General features: G+C 39.6%; 1 protein-coding gene across 4 annotated transcripts; it reads left to right on the top strand.

The window, feature by feature from the left end:
* The first annotated feature begins 448 nt into the window (after nt 1-448).
* On the top strand, nt 449-19,731 carry uckl1b (uridine-cytidine kinase 1-like 1b). Of its 4 annotated transcripts, none has more exons than XM_073470007.1 (15): nt 449-520; nt 7,139-7,335; nt 7,917-8,023; nt 9,229-9,399; nt 9,745-9,816; nt 10,833-11,022; nt 12,391-12,452; nt 14,060-14,076; nt 15,986-16,084; nt 16,187-16,280; nt 16,762-16,824; nt 16,970-17,092; nt 17,634-17,741; nt 17,836-17,992; nt 18,115-19,731. In XM_073470007.1, exons 1-15 carry the CDS (start codon nt 483-485, stop codon nt 18,192-18,194), a joined length of 1,578 nt encoding a protein of 525 aa, XP_073326108.1. In that variant the 5' UTR covers nt 449-482; the 3' UTR covers nt 18,195-19,731. The 4 variants fall into 4 exon arrangements, with proteins under 4 accessions (XP_073326108.1, XP_073326107.1, XP_073326105.1 ...); XM_073470006.1 differs by lacking the exon at nt 14,060-14,076 and adding an exon at nt 15,231-15,250 and having other exon boundaries at nt 18,115-18,628; XM_073470004.1 differs by lacking the exons at nt 449-520; nt 14,060-14,076 and adding exons at nt 3,299-3,663; nt 15,231-15,250.
* Nucleotides 19,732-21,814: the final 2,083 nt, after the last annotated feature.

A 21,814-nucleotide genomic window follows, 5' to 3' on the forward strand; every position in this document is an offset into this window, starting at 1 on the left:
GACTGACAGCAGCCTATTCCTGTATCTGTACATTTAATGTCCTACTTTAGTTGTACTTGACTTTTAAGTGTGTTGTATCTTACAAATTGTTTTATTATTACGATATATATTTATGACATATTACACAAAAATGTTACAAAACAATATGTATATTTATGTAATAAAATAAGACTGAAATGATATAAATAAGTACTCGGATCAAAAATCTCACACGTGGCCTGTTGAACCTCACCCACTACCAGCTTCAGGAAAGGCCCTGTATGCCTGCTTGTGATACTGTACATGCTGTTCGCCGTACATCGAAAGAACGGAACAGATGCATTCTGGGGCTTGAAGTCCATCCGCGGGGGGCGATACCAGTGTAGCCTTATAATGATGAACTAGGACACGCCTACAAGCCCCATGATGCCTCAGCGCTAACTCTGCTCCCTACACCTGATTGTCAACAGAATAGCGTTAGCAGGGAAGAAAGGCTCGCAAAGATGGAGAACGAAGAGAAAACTTCCTCTATATCGAGCAGGTAACATTTTGGGTGCTATTCGTAAACCACTGGCATCACAGGACGATTTTTTGGTGACTTTTTCTAACATTTTCACTCGCAGTTTGGTTAAGCATCTTTGAGTAAACACGACCTGTATATCACACTGTGTGACTTAATGGATACAGTCAGTGAATCGTTATGTCAGGCCTATATAAAAGTAACATGTCGCTGTAATTGTAGCCAGGAAGTTACTGTGTAGTTGCTGGTTTATTACAGATGTCGGACAAGCTCGGCCTGCTCTTAGTTCGTCGCTTTGTCCACTCTCACTTTGTCATAACAGTTGTCATTTTACACGAGGTGCCCTCCTATCACAACTTCATTGTCATTTTTCTTAAACAGAATAATAGCATTTAACAACCCTTAACGTTTCCCCAAACACGCTAAGCTAGCTTGTATCGGGTGTAGCTAGCTAGACAGAAATAATTAGCCTGTTAAGAGGAGAAAGAGACAGCTTTCAGGTTAGCAGAAGTGAGAAGCATGGCATGGCGTTTTCTGCTGGCACTGCAACGTGCTCATTTTTCACAGACATAAGCCCTGCACTCATGGGCACGTTGTGTCAAGCATTTGCATAAGATGACTAATACTGTAGCTGGGATAATACATAGCGATGTCACACTGTCACATTCACCCAGTTATTCAGCTGTCTCTGTATCCACCCACATTAAAACCAGCCTTCAGCCTGGTACCCTGTTGAGCCACAAGAGGGTGTTACTGCATTGGTCTTCCCACTGAGGGTTAGTTCCTGTTTCATAGACTCACCAGACCGGTAGCACAAGCATTAAAGTTGTACTCACTTACATGACAGAACCTGAATGTAGGTGCAAAACAGAGCTCAAAGTGATGTGAGTAAAGCTTGTAATTGTATTTTGATGATGTGAAATCTGTAAACGCAATTGACAGGTGAATATAATCTAGTCCAACTAGAGCTACAGCAATTAATCGATTGGATGTCAACTGTTAAATTAATCGCCAACTTTTTTGATAATTGATTAATTGACATAAGTAATGTTTCCACCTTTTTAAATGCTAATATTTTCTGGTGTCTTTCCTCCTCTTCCACATTAAACTTCAAATCTTTGGGTTGTGGACACACAAGGCAATTCTTTGACATGTTATAGACCAAACAACTAATCGATTGATCGAGAAAATAATCAACAGATTAATCAACAAAGAAAATAAACATTAGTTGCAGCCCTAAATCTAACATAAAAATGTATCTATTACCAAGTGAATCAACAACTCGAAACAGAAATCAAACACTAAACGCTTTGCAAAGATTTTATTTAGCATTTCAGTTTTTTTGTCCGCCCTATGTATATATAGCTACTTACATAACTCTGTCCTAGTGTCTAAAATAGATGAGCATTTTTTCTTTTAGCATTTAGCGTCTGGGTGATGTCACTGTCATTTGTCATTTAAGACATTCAGTTTATATAATGTCTAAATTATGAAAGCTTAAATGAGTCATAAGAGGCATTGGTTCCACAATATATGCCGTGTTTAATATATCTCTCTTATTGTACTTACAATATAAGTAAGTTTTACTTCGGCTCAGGCCTGTAACCCTTCTGTGCGTCTCTGTAGCCATCGACAGATAGCTGAATGTTTGGCATAGCAACCAGTTCAGGCTTCTTGTTTCGATGGTGCTTTCTTGCTTTGCAGCTGTCTTCTGACTGCAGTTTAAAGCAACAGCGGCACTCTCAAAACTACATTGAAGATTAGAGAAAAACACTGAAATCCCTTGTGTCTATCCCCTATGGTTTTAACGAGGAAGCAAACAGAAATTAAGTCTTGTCAAGTCCAAACTCCAAATATTTGCAAACACTTTACGCGTCGGTTTAAATCATATCGAGTTGCTTCTTTAAGCAGTGTGGTTCTGAAGCTGTGGCCTGCTTTGTTCTTTAGTTTGTTTTTGCTGCGCTGCAAAACAATTAGTATGTCTCCTCTGATCTCTGGGAATAATGATTTGTTTGTCCGCACAAGATGTGGCCTGGGAGTGAGTGTCAGTGTTTGCATGTGTGTGTTTACGTGTTGCACTGCCTTGGGCTGTTCCTCCAACTGTCAGCTGACAGAGCAGCAGAGGTAGTGTTGGGTTTCATCATGCTGTTTATTCCCCACTCTTCACTGTGAGTGAAGTTAGGGAGGTGACATCGCTCTGTATGTGTGTGTATGTGTGTGATTGTGATTGTGAGTGTGTGTGTTTGCTGTCGTGCTGACGTCTCCAGACTCTGGTGTAAGGCACATAGAGACATGGCAAGTCCCTGCAGGGGAAAAGCACATTGCCTCCCCTCTGCCCTTCCCCTCTGTTGTGTTCTCCCTCTCTCTCCTCTCCATTTCTCCCTATCTTCACCTCCCTAACGCTGCCTGAAGCGTCTCTCTTGTAAATTCAGTCAACTGCGTCAACATCAGAGGAGAATAATAGCTCGCTGTTTGTCTATCCCTTCTCTTTTTTTCCTGTTTTTTTCCCCCACCAGTTTGTCTCTTGGCGTCTCTGTCGCTCTCTTCTGGTCCCTCTTTCACCTCCAGCCACATATTGCGACACTGACTGTCAAAGACAGTTGACCCAAGCTTGGCATGTGTGTGTTTGTGTGTGTGTGTGCCTGGAGTGGGAAGGTCTGGCTCAAACCTGATGCTATTAATATCACCTAATGAACATAATCTGGAGGGGTGGTTATCCTCTTACATTTGTTGGCCGGACGACTGAGGGGAGGAGTGGAGTGCGAGTGAAAGAGGAGGGAAAAGCTGTGCTGTAGTTTCACACTGAGTGTGCTCTCTCTCTACCGAGCTGCAGTGCCCTCTCTCTCCCTCCATTACTCCACTGAATGGCAGAAACAGAAAGCTAAACAGATGTCTAAAGTTTCGTTTCTCATCTAAGCTTATCCCTTTAATATTGCCCAACCTCTATCTCTCTGTCTCTCTCGATGGGTTATACCAGAGGGCAGTGCTGTTAAGCTATATTGTACTTGAGTGTATATATAAATACAGAGTATACCTACTGGCAATAACATAGGTCCGTGCACACAGTGGGAACCTCCCTTATACTTTTCTGTAGTTATGAACTCGCTACCGGCTTACTCAGGAGCTAGAATATCTGGCTGTTGGACTCTTAGATCTGATGGCAGGTAAGTGAATTTTATTTATTTATATATTTCAATTTTTTTTAAAATTATTGTATTCTCAAGTGCACTTATCATTTGATTGTTTGTTTATTTGACCCTGTGAGAGAGTTAAATGTTTTCTCTTCAGAATGTGGATAAACAGAATAGCCACTCCAGCCTAGGTCTCTGGAGTATATCAGTTTTTGTTGACATGCTTTGGGAAAGTTTGCATCTGTCACTTAGTAACACACATGTTTTTGTCACTGACTGTAATCATGCTTTTGTACTAATACCACAAGTTTCGGTGTAATATAATACTGTGATGATATGATAAATGATTCAACACGAATTGTAACCTAAAGTAAGTAGTTGGGTGAGTTTGTTTTAGGTGTCTGATGAGTTTTGTCTGATGCAATATTGCAGTAGAATTTAGATTATTTAGATAAGCAATAAAATTATTACTTACATATTGTTTTCAGGAATATGCCCTATCAATATATATAGTATATATTTGTATCTATAGATATTAAAAAATATTCATTTTATTACTCGACCTGACATGATGTTTTGGCAATAGATTGATCTTACATATCTTATAGTACAACTTCATTGCTTTTTGAAAGGGTCTACTTGCATTATGTTAGATTAATATTATAATTTTATGCGAAAAATATTCTTAAAATGACAAATGTAGTTTGTCACTATTAGTTCTGAGACGGTATATCATCCAACAAAAGTAGTTCTCCAGACAGGCCTAATTAATAGGCATTGTACTTGAGTATTGATTTCAACTGTATCACCCACCCGTCATGCAGCTGAGAAGTTGCAAGTTCATGCAAGTTGAGAAGTCGTGCTGTGTTGATTTAAGGTTGGCTTTTGTCAAATCGATGCCATTATATATTGTTTTGTCTTAAAATCCTCTTTGTAAAGACCCTCCACAAAGCTAAGAGGACAAAAGAAAGAACAAGTAGTGTAAGTTATGATGCTTTGTCTTATTTACCTTTTCACTGACTCCTGCCGACCATTGAGGCTTATGGTCCCCATGTCTGCTCTGGCCATCTGGTCTTAGGTACCTTCCACTGTGGACTCCTTACAACCTTTTCTATTCACAAAGTTGCATTCAAAGATGCGTTTATGTAATGTTTATCAGCACTGTAACCACTGAACAAGGGTATGATTCAGCACAGTCAACTAGGCTAATCTTTTATGGCACCCTGGTTTGGTTTTAACTGATAACACTGCTGGAGTGTGCTATGCCTCATGCACAGTATATGTGTTCTCTCAGTCTTAGCCCGCTCCCTAGCTCAGGTGACCCTGCTGCGATAAGATAAATCTTTGCTCTCTCTTGTTTGCTTCACCTCTGACCTCTTGAGACTCCACCTGGGGAGGTGTATGGCCCATATAAAGATGAGAGAGCCAAGAGATGAATGAATAACAGAGAAATAGACAGAGGACTATCTAGGACTGTTCTCTCAAGCTGCCTACTATAGATATGGCATCTGGATTTTTACAGTCGTCACTGGGTGAAGTGTGGATGGCTCGGATACTGCAGTAAGTGTTGCTAGCAACTGTTACCAGGTCAGACTTTGTTAAACAAACTTTTTTTTTTTGCTTTGGTGATGCTTCGTGCTTCGCGATATTTATTGTGCGATTCATTGTTTATGGCATCAGTGAATTAAAAGTGATTGCTTCACTGACATTGTGCAATTGTTTTTTTTTTCTTCAGGCTATTATTTTGCATAGATGATGCAGCACAGAAGCCTCCAGACTTTTGTAAGAGAGGCAAAGCTGTTTTTCCAGAAGTAGCTGAGTTGTGAAGTTGAATTCTAAACAGGTTACTCAGCAATGGGTTAGACCAGTTCTGTGTACTGTTGTCCTCTGCTCTGAATCTTAATGAGCTACAACCATTGTTCAGGCTAACTCTTCTTTACTTTTGTCTTAAAATGTAACAGAAAAAAACAACTTTTTTTTCTCTGGGTGAAGCAATGAGTAACTACATTTCCAAATATGGTGACAACTTTGAAAAGTGTCAAGACACTTGCTTAATGTGTTACATAAACTTCTCTTAATGGAACTTCAGTAATGTTGTGTTGCGCAGAAGTGTTTAACCATTGTGTCTAGTTTGAATAGTCTATGCAAATTCCCTCTGTACCTGGTTCCCACAAGACTCACATACCTGTTTTGAATGAGCGTCTTGTCATTTGTTTATGAGGCCCTATTTTATCTTCTTATGTTTTGATAGCACATTTTACACATATCTATTGGTCTTAGTCATTGGTACAACCCTCAACACATTGCATTTATACATGATTCAGTTGCAAAAGCCTCTGCAGAACTTTAGTCATGTAATTCAGTTTGCATTTTTCCACCTAGTTTACATACTGTGAATTGAACTTTGGTACCTTCAGCAGTCTTTCTGTAGACTGAACAAAGCTCACCTGTTGAAAATGTAAAAACTGAACATTAACCCATGACAGGAGGCAACACAACTCTAGGTCAGTCTTGTTTACTGTCAGGTAACTGGGCCACTGTTCGTGTAAGTCCACCCCACTGTTAGGTGCCCTAACTGTCTGTCTTAGTGTCAGCAATCATTCATCACACATTGATAAGACAATGAGAAAGCTTTTTTTTTTTTTTTTAAATTAAAGATTACATTTGTGTCTTATTGTCATGACTGTCTCTCACCACGTTGTAATGATAGTTTCACCACTGTTCAAATTCTACTCTTGACACAAGGGCACTTACAAACTAATCTGGTTATACTATGGTTGTGTGCTTTCTTTCATTGCGTAGTTAATGAAGTTAAATGAAAACCCCTATCATACTGTGACCAAAAGCTCCTCAGTTATTTACCACTTGATATGACGTAACTGTTTATAATGATGGTACTGTATTCAAGTCAAAACCACAAACAAGAAATTGTTCTTTTTAATGTGTACAGAGCTGCAGACCAGTAACTTCTAACTAGGGCTGCACAATATATCGTTTCAGCATCGACATCGCAATGTGCGTATGTGCAATAGTCACATCACAGGATGTGCAATGTCAAGTAAACAAATGAAATCAAAGGCTTCTTCATGCTACAACTTGCATCGTTCTCATTTTACATGACTCGTTTAAAACAGACGTCTGTTTAACATTGCATGATTTAGTCCAATTTAATGAATCTTGCATACATGGTTGTGAGCCTCAATCATTCTTGATCATTTTATCCAACAAAACATGGCCAGCATTGGTTGGTTGATAAAATGCACTCCCCTACAAAACACCCCTGTCATTCTAGAGTGATTATTTTTTTCCAAATAAAGCTCCTCAGGTTATTTGGAGGAAATTTCTATATTTTTCATATCGCAATAAATATTGCAGAAAAACCAAACTATTACAATGTCAGTTTTGTTCCAATATTGTGCAGCCCTACTTCTAACAGTTCTGTCAAATATACCCCAACAAAATTGTCAACATTAATGTCATCTTCTGTTGTTTGTTTGTTGTTTTACAGTGGAGGTGGTGAGGGATCTTTGGACCGGCTTCTCCCCTCGGTAAGCAGCACAGGCCTTTCACCCAGGAAAAGGACCACCAGCCAGTGCAAATCTGAGCCTCCTCTCCTACGCACCTCCAAACGAACCATCTACACAGCTGGCCGCCCGCCCTGGTACAACGAGCATGGAACACAGTCCAAAGATGCCTTCGTCATTGGTAGGTCACTTAAGGAGATCCTGTTATATCTTTCATTTTCTTTCGAGTACAGTCTCCCATAACTTGGCAATGACATACTGTACATCTGAATCCATATAAACACACATAGTGTCAATACATCTAAGTTTTCAAAACCGAAGGAAAAAGCAGCCCTAGACTAGGGCATGAAAATCAATCAGTGACTATTTCTCCTCTCTTGAATGTCTTCCCCAAAACTAGGTAGATCACCTTTAATACTACAAGCAGATAAGAAGTGCCTTTTTGCAGGAATAAGCAATCACCGCCTTTACTGCTAATGGGTATTGACAAGCCCATTCACTGTCATTATTGACATTTTAACTGAGTTAGAGGTGGCTCTTTTGCCACCGACAAGTATTGTACATAGGGAATAGGATATTCTGAAGTCCTGGTCTCTGTTTCTTCCTGCCTCTCTACATGTGGTAGCCTAAAGCAAATACAAAAGGGTGTCCTGTCAAGCTAGCACTTGTACAGTAAGTTCCCACCAAGCAAAGGTATTTTAGAATTACACATGTGTGCAAAATACTGTTACTCAATGTCTTCATATCAATGTGCTGTCACAGGTCTGTGTGGCGGCAGCGCTTCAGGAAAGACAACCGTGGCGAGGAAAATAATTGAAGCTTTGGATGTTCCATGGGTTGTACTGCTGTCAATGGACTCCTTTTACAAGGTGTGTGTGTGTGTGTGTGTTTGTGCAGTACAGTACAGTATGTATTGATGGTGTCCATTTGCATGCAGACACACCTGTTTGTAAATGTTGTAATGACAGGTTAAGACACTGGATGCCTTTTACTTAAAATATAGGTAACCTGAATTTTGACATGTTTTGCCACATCTTTATGTCAATCTAAATGCTCTCAGATAAAATCTTGACACGAAATGAGTCCAAGAAATAATTTCTTCCTTATTATTATTATTATTACTTCATCTCTGTCTTGTATGGCTGCTAATCTCCCGGTGGCCTGAAGGAAACATTTGAAAGAGTGAGACTAAGTGCAGAAGACAAGAGTGAAAGAGAGAAAATAGGATTGCCTTTTGGATCCCAGAGGGAAAATGGGGATAAGACGAGTGACTGGAGAAAAAGGAGACAGGATAATATTAGAAGGCGGATGAGTTAAAAGAGAAGCACAGTGGTGAGTGGAATGGGGAGAGAAAAAGAGTGGTGGAGAGCAATCAAGCAAGAGCCATCATTCTTGCCCCTCTATACCTCCACCCACTCTGCGGTTATGTAATCCCGTCACAATCTGACAGCAGTGGTTTAGACTGTGCAGAGAAGGAGGGATTTACCACTGGCCAGTGGCACTATAGCTCTCACCACGCTGCGATACCAGAGGTTGGCATCCAAAACATTTCATTTAGTATTTATGTCTTTTTAAAATTAATATCTTATGCTTTTCTGTTGGGGATATCTCATGTTTGAACACAGTCCCTAGAGAGCCAGCTACACCGGTTTATCATATTAAGTGTGTAATGGGTTCACTTGAGAAGGTGGTGTTGCTGTTCTGAAACTGCCAAATACCAGATCTGGAGCTTTAATACTTAACTACCCTAAGGGCACACACAGAGACACACACACCACCTGGTACAGACGTCACAGTGGCACATGATGATCTCCTAAATTTAGGCCTCCCAACTTCAACTGCTCCTGAAGAGCGATCTGTGTTTTTGCACAAGCTTATGTAAATTATGTCTAACAACCAATATTAAAGCATGTGTACTTTTATTTAAACGCATTCATGTAAAATGTAAAGTCTTTTTTTTTTTTCTCACTGTACAATTGTTATCTTGGGAAATCATTTTTGTTGTGCTTGGAAATCATTATTGTGTGAAGTTTGCTGTAAAGTATGTTATTACAATATTTGTTGCAATCTTCAGGTCCTGTCCCCAGAAGAGCAGACTCTGGCTGCCAGTAACGACTATAACTTTGACCACCCCGATGCCTTTGACTTTGATTTGCTGACACACACCCTGCGCAAGCTCAAACAGGGCAAGAGCGTGAAAATCCCTGTGTATGACTTTACAACTCATGGGAGACAGAAGGAGTGGGTAAGGATGAATGCACACGTCCAAACACATGGCATTGAACTTCGTAAATTAATGAGTAGTATGTCAGAATCACTGAATATAATCTCAGTTTCTCGATTACCTAAGAGGGTTTTAATCTCCCTTGCTAGAGGTTTAGAGTCACATTGCAAATCTGCTACTCCAGATGGTCAGTGACAACCCATTATTGTGAATTCTGTCTACTGGTTTTCATAATTTAGTATCCATTAAGTACAGTTAGATGTTTTCTCATCAGTTGCAAAATGCTAAGGCATGTATTGTCTGTATGTCCATGTGCTGTGTATGTACATTATCCTGTAATACTACATGCACGTGTGTCCCCTACAGAAAACCGTATATGGAGCCAGTGTTATCATCTTTGAGGGGATCATGGCCTTTGCAGATAAAAAGCTCCTGCAGGTAGGGCAAGGTTATTGTCCTTTGACATGTTCAGCTGGTCAGTGGAAGGTGCTGGTGTCAGGTTTATTTTTATCTGTACACGTGGACGACCATATTTTTCTGTGCTTTTCTGGGAGGGGGCTTTTTTTCTATTTTATTCACTTACACCTGTGCTGTTTATGCAAAAACTAGCTTATCAAGTGTCTTAAATGTTCAATCCATGATTGAAATGTAAGCAAATTTTAAGTAAATAAGTTCAAAACACTGAATTCAAACTATACACATCAATATTTATATACATATATATTGATAAAGTCCAACACCTTGCTGCACAGAACTGCCAAAGATATGTTTAAAGTGACTGAGAAAGAGTCTGCACCACATACTTTGTCCACCAGTTTTTTTTTCAGTGCAAAATGTCGCATTTGTAATGGTTTATCCTCGATCCAAGCTTATTACTTCTTAATTGATTGATAAGTATTTTAATGTACAAACTAATGCAACAAGGTCATTTCTTTCAGATGCTGTTAAATGTTTATTGATATTAGAGTTATTATTTACGAGTCAAAAACACTTTTTCATCTACTACTTATTTGATAAGAAACTGTACTTTACATAATTAAAAACATGTTGGCCTTTCAATCTTGCTTTTGGGACAGAAGTAGGTTAAACCTGTCATAATGAGGTCCCTGCGAACAAAAATAAACAGAATCCATTATAAAGATTAATTAGGAGTCACCACACACTCCAATGTGATCATTAATTTAAAAAGAAAACTGTGTATCAAAAGTTAATTATCCTTGTCATGGTTAATCTTGGCATTTATTCATATCAGACTCATTCAAGACACATTTTCCAAGCACAGTAAACAAATATCTTAACATTAATAGTATATCATGACACAACTGTAAGCACAATTATGCTCAGAATTAGTTACAAATAGAAAGAAGAAGGTATTTTCAGCCTGGTCCTCATTGTGTGTTATGAACCTTTCCATCAGCTTAACCTGTTCTCTCTGTTTCATGTTCTCTTGTCAGCTGCTGGACATGAAGATTTTTGTTGACACAGACTCTGACATCCGGCTGGTGCGTCGGCTGAGGAGGGATATTACAGAGAGAGGCAGAGACATTGAAGGCGTCATCAAGCAATACAACAAGTTTGTCAAGCCGGCATTTGAGCAGTACATTGAACCCACCATGCGCCTGGCTGATATTGTGGTGCCACGTGGTGCGTGCATACAACATACACACACGTTTACATATATGTATACAGGGTTAACATCACTTAACAAGTACTGTCATACTCTTAATATAGAAAGGAATGAACTCAATAGACTATATTCACATGTCAGCCATTTCTCTCTGATGTCACGCTCAGGGTGGGAAGCTCAAATGCTGGCATAATGTCATGCTGCCATGTTCCAGGTTGCAAGCGGTATAAACATCAGGAACCTGCCAAATTGTTATTCCTTTCCCACGTACCAGATGATTAGTGACTGAAAAGATGGTGGATAGTGAAAATTGGAGGATCATCTTTCAAGGGAAAACAACACTTGAGAACCGGTCAGCAAAAGTTAGCATGCAACCACTTCCTTTGATTACATCCAGAGTAATTTACTCCAAGATGTGTGTTGATATTTTATTTACGACTTCCCAATTGTATCAAGTAAAACTATCAAACCGTAATGTTAGCTAGGAAGTTGAGGTTGACAGCTGATGTTCGCTGTTGTCTAACAGAACAGGGTTCCCATTAATCCTGGAAAACCTGGAAAACAGTAGACCAATTTTCCAGTCATGGAAAACACGTGGAAAATGAGAGAAAAAGCAAAATGTCCTGAAAAATCTTGTGTTGTCCTGGAAAATTATTGAAACATTTTCCTATTTTCACTCACAGCTCCCCAAAACAGAGTATTAGTATTAATAGTAACAGAGTAAAGAGTATTTTGAGTAGGCTGCCCGCTGTGAACACACCCCAAAGTCACATCACACAGCAGCACCGCAGGCTGGGTGACATTAATGTAACGTTATAATTTAAGTGGCCGAAACTCCAAATAATGTTACATTATGTTTCAAATGTAATTTTTTTGGCACTGCTGGCTAAACAGGAAACCACTTAGTAGTTACCAGTTACCAGTTCATTTTAGTTATTTATTTTATTATACATTTCCACAGAGAGGAACATATTAGTGTATGGCCTCTACCCCTGTCTGTCATACCAGCTAGATCATCACTGAAAATGTCGTGGAAAATGATCTCTTGTAAACAGTGGGACAGGTTATCAAATATGTTTTTTACCTTGAAATATGGCCCTAAGTCTCTCCAGATTTTCACTATCCATTGTCTTATTAGTTGCTGATCAATCAGGAAGCGATGAAATTATAATTATTTGTCAGACTACCTACGTTTGTAGGACTTAGAACAAGGAACACAGCAGTAAGTGCGATTTCAGAGGGAAATGGCAGTCGTGTAATTACTGTCTACGAACAGTGACACAGAACGGTAATTTATTTTGTTTGTAATTTAGGCAACTTTTCAAATATTTTACTGCTGTTAAACTAGAAAATTCACTTTGTTTTTGTGTTTGTCTTTCTGTCAGGTGGTGGCAACATGGTGGCCATCGATTTGATCGTGCAGCATGTCCACAGTCAGCTGGAGGAGGTAAGAGAAATCACACTTACAGACCTACAGGCATACTGTCACACACACACAGACACACACATACACAGAGAATGTGTCATAACAGTGAATTATAGCCCTTCAGTCAAACCACCTGGTGTGATTTTGTTTGTTTCTGTTCTTCTTAATTTTAAAGCTGAAAAGATATTTAGTATACTGTTGGGATGATTTGCTGAGTGTAGTTGCAGCCAGCCCTTATTATTTGTCAGTAATTACAAGCTCCATCACTCCCTCTAGTGGATAGAAATGTGAGGATGAATGTGCATGATTGCTCCAGACAGTTTGACAGATAAATAGATTATTATGTTAAGCATTGTGATAGCAGTCATTATGTGTAGTCACCAACATTTGTTTCAGGGGAAAATATTGCAATTTGGACCAGAATAATAATGTTTTCTCAGGTTTTTTATTAGTTTGGTGTGAAGTGACAACTACAGAGTCCCCTCATGCTTTATGTGTCTTACTGGGGTCTAAATTTAGCAAATTAATACTTTACTAATCCTGATCACAGTTACAGCTCTGGTAGGACACAGAATCAATACTTGATAGTCATTATCTGATAAGAGTCTGAATCGGAAGCATAGTGTTCTGTGCTTCTTATATTAATATGTCGTACAAGTCCAACTGTTATGAATGTGAATATTGGTACACCAGTTCTAATGAGGGCGTGGCTGACAAAAATCAACAGAGAACATTTTAAGGGATAAGTTCATCCAAAAATGAAAATTCAGTCATTATCTACTTGTCCCCATGCGGATGGAGAGTCGGGTGAAGGTTTGTTGTCTCCCGAAGCCAGAAGTCTCCAGAGCTTGTGCACCCTCTTTAGATGGCGTGCAGGCTAACACTTTTAGCTTAGCAAGCACGGTGAAGATTCTCGCTTCCATAGACTTGGATTACAATGAACGGTTTTAATCGTTTTAAGACAAGTCCCCAGCTACTTCAGTTGTTTTGGAGAACACTGCAGCGCTGTTTTGCTGTGAAGCTCCAGAAATGTTTTGTGGACTACAGAACTTCACCTGACTTCTTCCAATTGAGTAAATATTGACTGGATTTTCATATTTGGTTGAACTTCTTTAAGATTAATTTAGTGTCTGGACAGTTGAAGTGTTTATTAAAGGAAACAATGATTGCTATTTATCCATATCAAACACATTTCAAGACATTTCCTTTTAGGTTAAGGGGGTTAAAAGTTCATTTCGTTGAATTGGTAATATAACATTTATTACTGTGGAAGAGTATATCCTGATACATAATTATTTGAAATCCTCGCTCAATGGTTCGTTCTGCATCCTCGTCAGAATAAGCTCTTTTGACTACTGAACCAGAGTGTGCTGTTTCCACTTTTGGATTGGTTGTGCAACATGCACTAAATGTCACCGAAGGCACACTTTTGCTCGTGGGGAGCACTTTGTGCCACCATGCAGTTTGCTTTGTTCCCGCCCCACTTTACACACACACACACACACACACACACACACACACACACACACACACACACACACATTAACACACATGCTGCTGATGGACTGCTCTCTCACTCTCTCCCCCACCACTTCCCCTCCACCCCAAATCCCCTCCATGGCTCACAGCGCGAGCTCAGCGTCAGGTAGAGTGGCCTTTATCCTGTCTATCATTCTCTCCTCACCATCTGTCCAGTTCCCCACTTGTTCTGCTTCTTACTGGGAGAGAGAGGAAAAGAGGCCAGCAAAACCAACCTCTACTTTCCACTGATCTGCTGGCTGCCGTGGCACATCACCAGGCGGCACTGTTGTGCCTATAGAGCAAATATACTGAATTAGTGATCAGTCATAAGAGTACGAGACTGTGCCAAAATATTGTAAAGACTGACTCCACAACTGCATTGAGTGAATATAAAAACTGCATGAAATTTCAACATTTAGAAGTCGAATCAAGACGAAAAAGTTGGATTTGGTGTGGTGCAGCCAGCATTTGATGCAAAGACGTTGGTTTTCCTTCTCTCTACATTCTAGAGAAATGACAACTCACACTCTTCCTGCCTTCTGTGTCTAAAAATACACCAATGAGTCAAGTCACTGACCCCTCCTTTCAGGGGCAACAAGAATAAGAGAGAGAGAGTGACTATAACAGAAAGCGAGAGGGAGGAAGCGCTCGCTGCAGCTATTGTTGACTATTATCTACCTCAGCCACAGAGAAAGTTTCCAATACCCTACTACAAAGTGCTGAGTTTTTCCATTGAATGTCGGCCACAGTATCTGAGACAGAGAGAGAGAGAGGAAGTGAGCTTGGTGTCTGTCTTTAGACACAGGATGTGCTGGGGCCTGTGAGCTGAAATACCAACCTTTAGTCTTCTACACGGTGAAAGAGTGACAGCCACACGATAGCTTGCGCACCTCCCACGCAAACACACAATGGATGCATCGTGCACATGTATAGATCTCAAAATCTGTTAAGAAATTGCTCTCTCTTTTACTCTAGCATCTGTAATAAGATCTTTTAAAGCATAGCCTCTTCTCTGAACCATGATATTTAAACTACTTGATAACAGGAAAAATTATTTTACTTGAAACAGCAGTTTACCTCGGTGCTTAGAGTACTTCCGAGACATTTGACATTTTCAAGTCTCGGCTGTCACACTTTTCACTGTGTGTGATAATCCCTCCATCCACCTGATGTTGTGTCTCTTCTCATTTTTTCCTCCTCTTATATGTTTTTTTTTTCTGTGTGTGTGTCACACTCTGTTGTGTCTGTTGTTGTCTGTCAAAAAAACTCTCCCCATAGAGGAAACTTCGCTGGGATATGTGAGCAGATTTGCTTTGATTTCTCTCTTTTTTTTTGCATCTGGCTAATGTTTATCTCAGTGACATCGTGGATACATGTAGTGTCAATGTGACTGCATCACTGAGTGTGTCTGTTCCTCTATAGAGCCCAGGGTAGACCTCGGCCAACTAGATATTCAGACCTAATGATTTAGTGTGTGGAGTCTGGGGGAATTATTGCAAGTAGTAGAGACCTATCATGGAAAATAACCATCATGCTTTTATTTAAATGAGACAGAATTTTTTTCATATATTATGCATATTTTTTAAACAGATCTGTTTTATTTCTTGACCTTTCCAAGAATCTGTCTAACTTCTTTTCCATCATCATGGTCTCTGTGCTGTTGTAATTTTCCACTGAAACACTCACACTGGCACCGTGTGTTTTGTAATGTTGTGCGTTTGCTTTTTCCCAAGTAATCATATTACAGTGGTTACACACTACCATGATCAACTGTGCTTTAACTACTCCAGAAAAATATGTGATAGGTTTTGCATGTACTTACACTTCTGTGTGTGTGTGTGTGTGTGTGTGTGTTCGTCTGTTTGTGTGTGTTTTCTGACTGTGCACACGTATTGTACACACGCGTGCAGAGAAGCGTCAGTTGCACTTATTGTTTTTACGTGTGTTGTATTCATGTGTCTGCCCATCTTCCCTCTTCCCACTCGTCTCACCCTGCACCACCCCCGCTCTACTATTTGTTGCCGTGGTTACAGGGCAGCCCTGGCTTCTGCACACCAGGCCCAACCCCTCCCCCAGACCCTCAGTGTTCTGGAGAGCACACCCCAGGTCAGGGGTATGCACACCATTATCAGGTAAAAGCTGTGAGATCTCATTTGTTACATGAACAGCTCAACCCTGTGCAGTGAACAGCAGCTAAATCTTGTATTGTTCTTCTCCTAATCACCCACATTTAGAAACAAGGAAACCAGCCGCGATGAGTTCATCTTCTACTCCAAGAGGCTGATGCGTCTGTTGATCGAGCGGGCGCTCTCCTTCCTCCCCTCGCAGGTGTTTAATACTGACATCCACTGTTAATTAATTCACAGCACTGCATGAAGGTTCTGTAATCCTTTGTAATAAGTAGAACATTAACACTGAAACATTAGACACCCGAGTGTAGACAGAGACATGTGTAGGAGAAAGAAAGCACAAGATAACTGAATGATAGACAAAAGCTGACAAGACACAGCAATACAGTTTATTTTGGTGCTCTGAAATGTAGAAAGATTGGTGGAAAAAGAATGAGTGCTTATTTGCTAAAAAGACAGTCAGATAGACGGACGCATGAGAATGGAAAATGATCAAGTCACCACAATGGAAAGTTTCCATACCTTAACCATAAGATTCACGTTTGTATTACACAAACACACACGTGACTGACAGTTTGAAATTCACCACAATTGATCACAAACTATTTCCTTGACTTCTATAGCACACAACAGCAATCAGCATTGTACTCACCCTGTTCTGATTTTTAATATTATCTCAGGTCCACGTAGTCCAGACCCCCCAGGGAGAGGATTATGAAGGCAGGACTTTCCACGGGAAGAGGGTGAGTGAACTCCATTTACAGCCTGACGTCTCCACAACCCTTTAATTTTTTTATTTTAAAGACCATTCAGAAGTGTTTGTCTCTACCCAAACTGATGCAATTAACCTCTGTTAATTTTTTCTTTCTTCTCTTTGTTTTTCTTCAGATAACAGGCGTGTCCATCCTTCGAGCCGGGGAGACCATGGAGCCGGCTCTGAGGGCCGTCTGCAAAGACGTCCGCATCGGCAAGATCCTCATCCAGACCAACCAGGACACAGGAGAACCAGAGGTACAGATTTAACTTATAGGAAATATATAAACACCCTTAAAGTCTTAAATATGTCAAAAGAAATGTGCTTGATGACATTTAATGTCCAGTATGTAGAATTTAGAGGCAGAAATGGAAAATAATATTAATAATTATATTTTCATTAATGTGTAATCACCCAAGACTTAGAATTGTTGGGTTTTTGTTTCCTTTGAATGAGCCTTTTATATCTACAGAGAGAGCAGGTCCTCTTCCACGGAGTCCACCATGTTGCATTGTTGTTGCAGTAGCCAGGAATACAAACATTTTTCGGTTTATAGCGGCCAACATAGGGGATGGGTGTTCAGTTGGTTGCAATCTGCAAACACGCCACTATGTGCCCCTGAATCCTACACACTGGACCTTTAAGACGTTCTTTAATAATATCTCAGAGTAATTTTTTTGTAGTTCATCATTTTCATACTTTCTGCATTGTGCCACCAATGTTACAGCTACAGGACAGTACTGGTCATGTAGGTTACATGTTGGTATTAATCCATATCCTCTCTCTAAACATTCTCAGCTTCATTACCTGCGTCTACCAAAAGACATCGGCGAGGATCATGTGATTCTGATGGACTGTACTGTGTCGACTGGAGCTGCTGCCATGATGGCTGTTCGAGTCCTGCTGGTGGGTGCGCCCAATCGATTACAAGTCCACGTTGTCTGTAATGAATTGCTGTCCTCATGTAGCTTATTTTCATGGATGTGTTTTTGTTTTTCAGGACCATGATGTCCAGGAGGACAAGATCCTGCTGGTGTCTTTGCTCATGGCAGAAATGGGAGTCCATTCGGTGGCCTACGCATTCCCACAGGTCAAAATCATCACAACAGCTGTGGACAAGAAGGTCAATGACCTCTTCCACATCATACCTGGCATAGGTGAGCAATGGAGAAAAGATATTTTGGATTATTGCACAAAAATGACCTGCTTTGTTTATACATGATGTCAACTGTGATTTTTAGTTTAAATTAATGTTGACACAATTTTTTTGTTATTATAGGAAACTTCGGGGATCGATACTTTGGAACAGATGCACCACCTGACTGGAGCGACGAAGAGATGGATGAGCCCAGTTACTGATCAAATTGGTGTTTTATGGACTATGATTATAATTCTTTTTTTCATGGAGTGCACTGTCTTGTTGGGTGAAACAGGGCTGTGCCTATCAGAGGACAATATGAGGACATATTCTTTGCATCTGTTTGGGCGTAAAGTGCAAACAATGGGCCCTGAAAAAGAAACTGAAGACAGACAAAGCAAAGAGCCACCTTGTTGACATGTTAAATTATATTATTTTATCTTATGTAAATGTTGTTGTGGATGGTTGTGTTATAAATTCTGAAATATTTTTATATGTACAGTATGTAACTACTGTAAGTCTAAATGTTTTATTTGAGCATTTTAATTGTGACAATCTCTTTTGAAATCTGTAGGCTCGTCGTTTTGAAGGATATATCTCGCCTTACGCCTAAAACTGTGGACGACACAACTGAATGTGAATTTGCACATGCAGTAAAGAAAAAGAAAAGAAAAGAAAAACTTTTAAGGTTATTTTTACCCCGTACCTTCCTTGCAACTTTCACAAAAGTTAAATCAGAACACGAACTCATGTTGCTCAACTTCTATCGCCACGAGCACTTTCTGAAGGACCATTCAATCGGAAAATGTGTAGGTGTAACTGTCTTTTTTTTTTTTTTAGCTCTCTGGTTCACTCTTTTCCTTCTCTGTGGATGCTGACCTAACCAGTTGAAATGGGTGTTGAAAACCATTTTTTCATTATACAGCTAAGAGTATGCACTCGTCGTGTATATTTATGCAGCACATCCTTCATTTACATATTTGGATATGGATAGACCTGACCAGTCGGCAGGCAAGTCGTACGTCTTTTACTGCTGTGAAAATGGGTCATCTGAGTTAAACCAACACAGATTAAGTGTTGATTTCAGACACCCTGATTTATGTCTTGCAGGGGATTGTTTGTTTTCAACAAAAAAGGGCTGTTGAGTTGAGGATGTATAAAAACTCAGAACAGGTGCAAATACTACGGTCCTGTCCGTATCTGATCTTTTTATTTGGTTACAGTATTGAAATGAAATGAGATCTGTCTGCTAAATTTGTGCCTGTTAAATATTGCCTTGTTCTTTGTAGAGACATGTTGACAGTTTGCCAGATGTTTGGCACTCCACAATATTCATCCATTTGGTCGAGACATCGGAAGGAGTTTTGCATATTGAGTTAATTTTTGATATCATTATGTTCTCTGAGTTACAATGTCATAAAAAATTCAAAAGATTATTTGTTGAAAAACTTTATTTATTCTAACAATTAAGGGGGAAAAAAACAGAATTGAAAATATAACTGCAAACTTGTTTTGACATTAGCTACAAGTACTGTTTCTACTCACCAATCCATTTCCATTCAGTCACCTTCTACTGTACAGCATGCGCATACTGCTGAATACAACTGGTAGTGAGTCATTCTGTACTGAGAATCCATCAATTGTGTTTGCAGCCTCAGTGTTTGACTACGTGCTGTTTTGTGTTTGCCATTTCTGCTGCATGTTTTTTTATATATATATATATATATATTTAATAAAAGTGCAATACAGCTTTTAAAATGCATTCAGCGCTTTATTTCATTTATGTCAAATGTAAATTGTGGGTCGCATCTGAGTCATAGCGGACAATACGATCGAGGCATTAGAACACATATACAGCACTTAAAAGTAAACTCACTTGTGTTTGAATCACCTGCGTTTTTTTTATATCAACTATTTCAAGACCGAAATGCATTACCTCCACTTTGAAACTGAACAGGAAGGATATTGTGGTTGTCCTCTTCTCATGGAAAGGAACCTTGATATCTTCCATCACTTTCCATAATTATCACTCTGACAGCTGTCAAGACGCCAGCCGCGGTAAAGTATGATTGACACTCATTTGATGAGGCTGATGGACAATTACGAACCGGCAGCCTATTAGGCAGATATTGACCCACAAGAGGCATCTTTTCTTTTTTCTTTTTTTCTGAGGGAGGAGGTGTGAGAAGGACAGGCAAAAGACGTGCAAGAGCTAAGAATATCAGGAGGCTCAGAAGCAGCATTTTAATTCTCAGCCTACTCTAGTTTATCCTCTGTTAAATATGCAGCTGGTACAGATTTTGAAGCTTGAACTTTTTTGTCTTTTGATTAAAATGCTATGAATTCATTTAATTTTCAGCTGGCTTAAATATGCAATAAATGCCAAAGTCTGCCTGCTATTGATTTTCAAGTCAAAGCATTTTGTATTAGTCCCTCTCTCTCTCTCACACACACAAGCTAAACAGGGTATTTAAAATTGACTGCAGATGGGTTTTTTTTATATTTCACAGCAACATGCGTCAAATGTTCATATTGCCTTTTGAATGGAGATGTCAATGGAAAGTTTACCACCAGCACTGACAAACAGGAAGGTGGTGTGTCTTGTAGTACAGAGCATGATGAGGTCACAGCTTAGTAAAGTAAGCAGGAGTGGCCTTTTTTTTTTTTTCTAACTCAGCGACCTGTGCTTCTTTTACATCCTCATGTCACAAGCTCAGCTCCAGGTTGCTCTGCTCTCTTCCTGTGTGCCTTCTTTTGGGTCTCGACTCTGACGTGATGAAGACTGTTCGGCTGGGTCTGAGGAGTCACAGGGTCTGCCATGCCGTGTGGGTAAGACACACTTCTCAGTGAGTGTTGTTTGCGAGATGAAAGGGAGGAAACATGGAGAGTAACTATGTATTTATGGTTGTTATTTGTTGGGTTAATGTGCTATCTGGCAGGGAGTGTCTGGATTGTAAATGTGAAGTGATGGTGTGAGTAGGCCAACACAATACAGTGGCTTTAATGCAGATAGTCAAGGATGAATTATTCAGACAGTGAAGTATTTCTGAATCATGTGAAGAGGGTTTGGATTAGTCGGTTGAAGAGGGCACAGCATTGTCTTTTCCTTTCTCTCCCTCCTTCTCCTCCTGTTCTCTCTCTCTCTCTCTCTCTCCATCTGTATAGTTTATCATGAGAGGAACATTTCTAAGAGACCGGACTGTCCTCATAAAGTCAGGACGGGGTGATTTAGATGTTTTTAGTATGAGATGCAGTGTGTGCATTAGGGCTCCGTTGGCTGAGTGTTTAATTGCTCTCTGAGTGGTTTCAGTGCAGGTTAGCTAACAACAGAGAGCCAGACGTGGTGTTAACCTTCTTACATTGGGCTCAGAGTTTTCTGAATGAGAAACATTTGCACAAATATGAGCCAGATGTGTTACTGAAATACAGTTAATTGTGGCTCTAGGAGCATGTCATTAGATTTAAACCTCCATTTTATTGAAATGAGATATTATATTTGTGTTTGTATCTTCCTTTAAACATTAAGACCTATTAAAATCTCTTTTTTTACAGGAGGAAGTGAAATTATAGTACCACAATTAATGAAAATCACTGTTCCTAACTAAATCTTTTAAAGTAGTTCACTATGATTTTGAGAGTTTTTTCTCGGTTTTTATTCTCACTGGATAAATATTGTTTCTGGCGCCAAATTCCTCTAACGTCTGTGAATGTGCATGCAGCACACAATCTAAAATAATAGGATGCCGGATTAGTTTAAAAAACACAACTTTCAGATGATGGTGATTAGCAATGTTAGTGACCAACAGTATCAACTTTTTATATGGCTTTACAGTGGATATTT

The sequence above is a fragment of the Pagrus major genome, chromosome 7 (assembly GCF_040436345.1).
Source record: "Pagrus major chromosome 7, Pma_NU_1.0".
Lineage (NCBI taxonomy): Eukaryota > Metazoa > Chordata > Actinopteri > Spariformes > Sparidae > Pagrus > Pagrus major.

What these genes read in the sequence shown, in the direction of transcription:
- uckl1b (XM_073470004.1), top strand. Translation starts at nt 3,596, where the DNA reads ATGAACTCGCTACCGGCTTACTCAGGAGCTAGAATATCTGGCTGTTGG. An exon ending in AGGAAACTTCGCTGGGATAT is followed by an intron (nt 15,251 to 15,985) that starts GTGAGCAGATTT and finishes CCGTGGTTACAG; the next exon opens with GGCAGCCCTGGCTTCTGCAC. An exon ending in AGGACACAGGAGAACCAGAG is followed by an intron (nt 17,093 to 17,633) that starts GTACAGATTTAA and finishes AAACATTCTCAG; the next exon opens with CTTCATTACCTGCGTCTACC.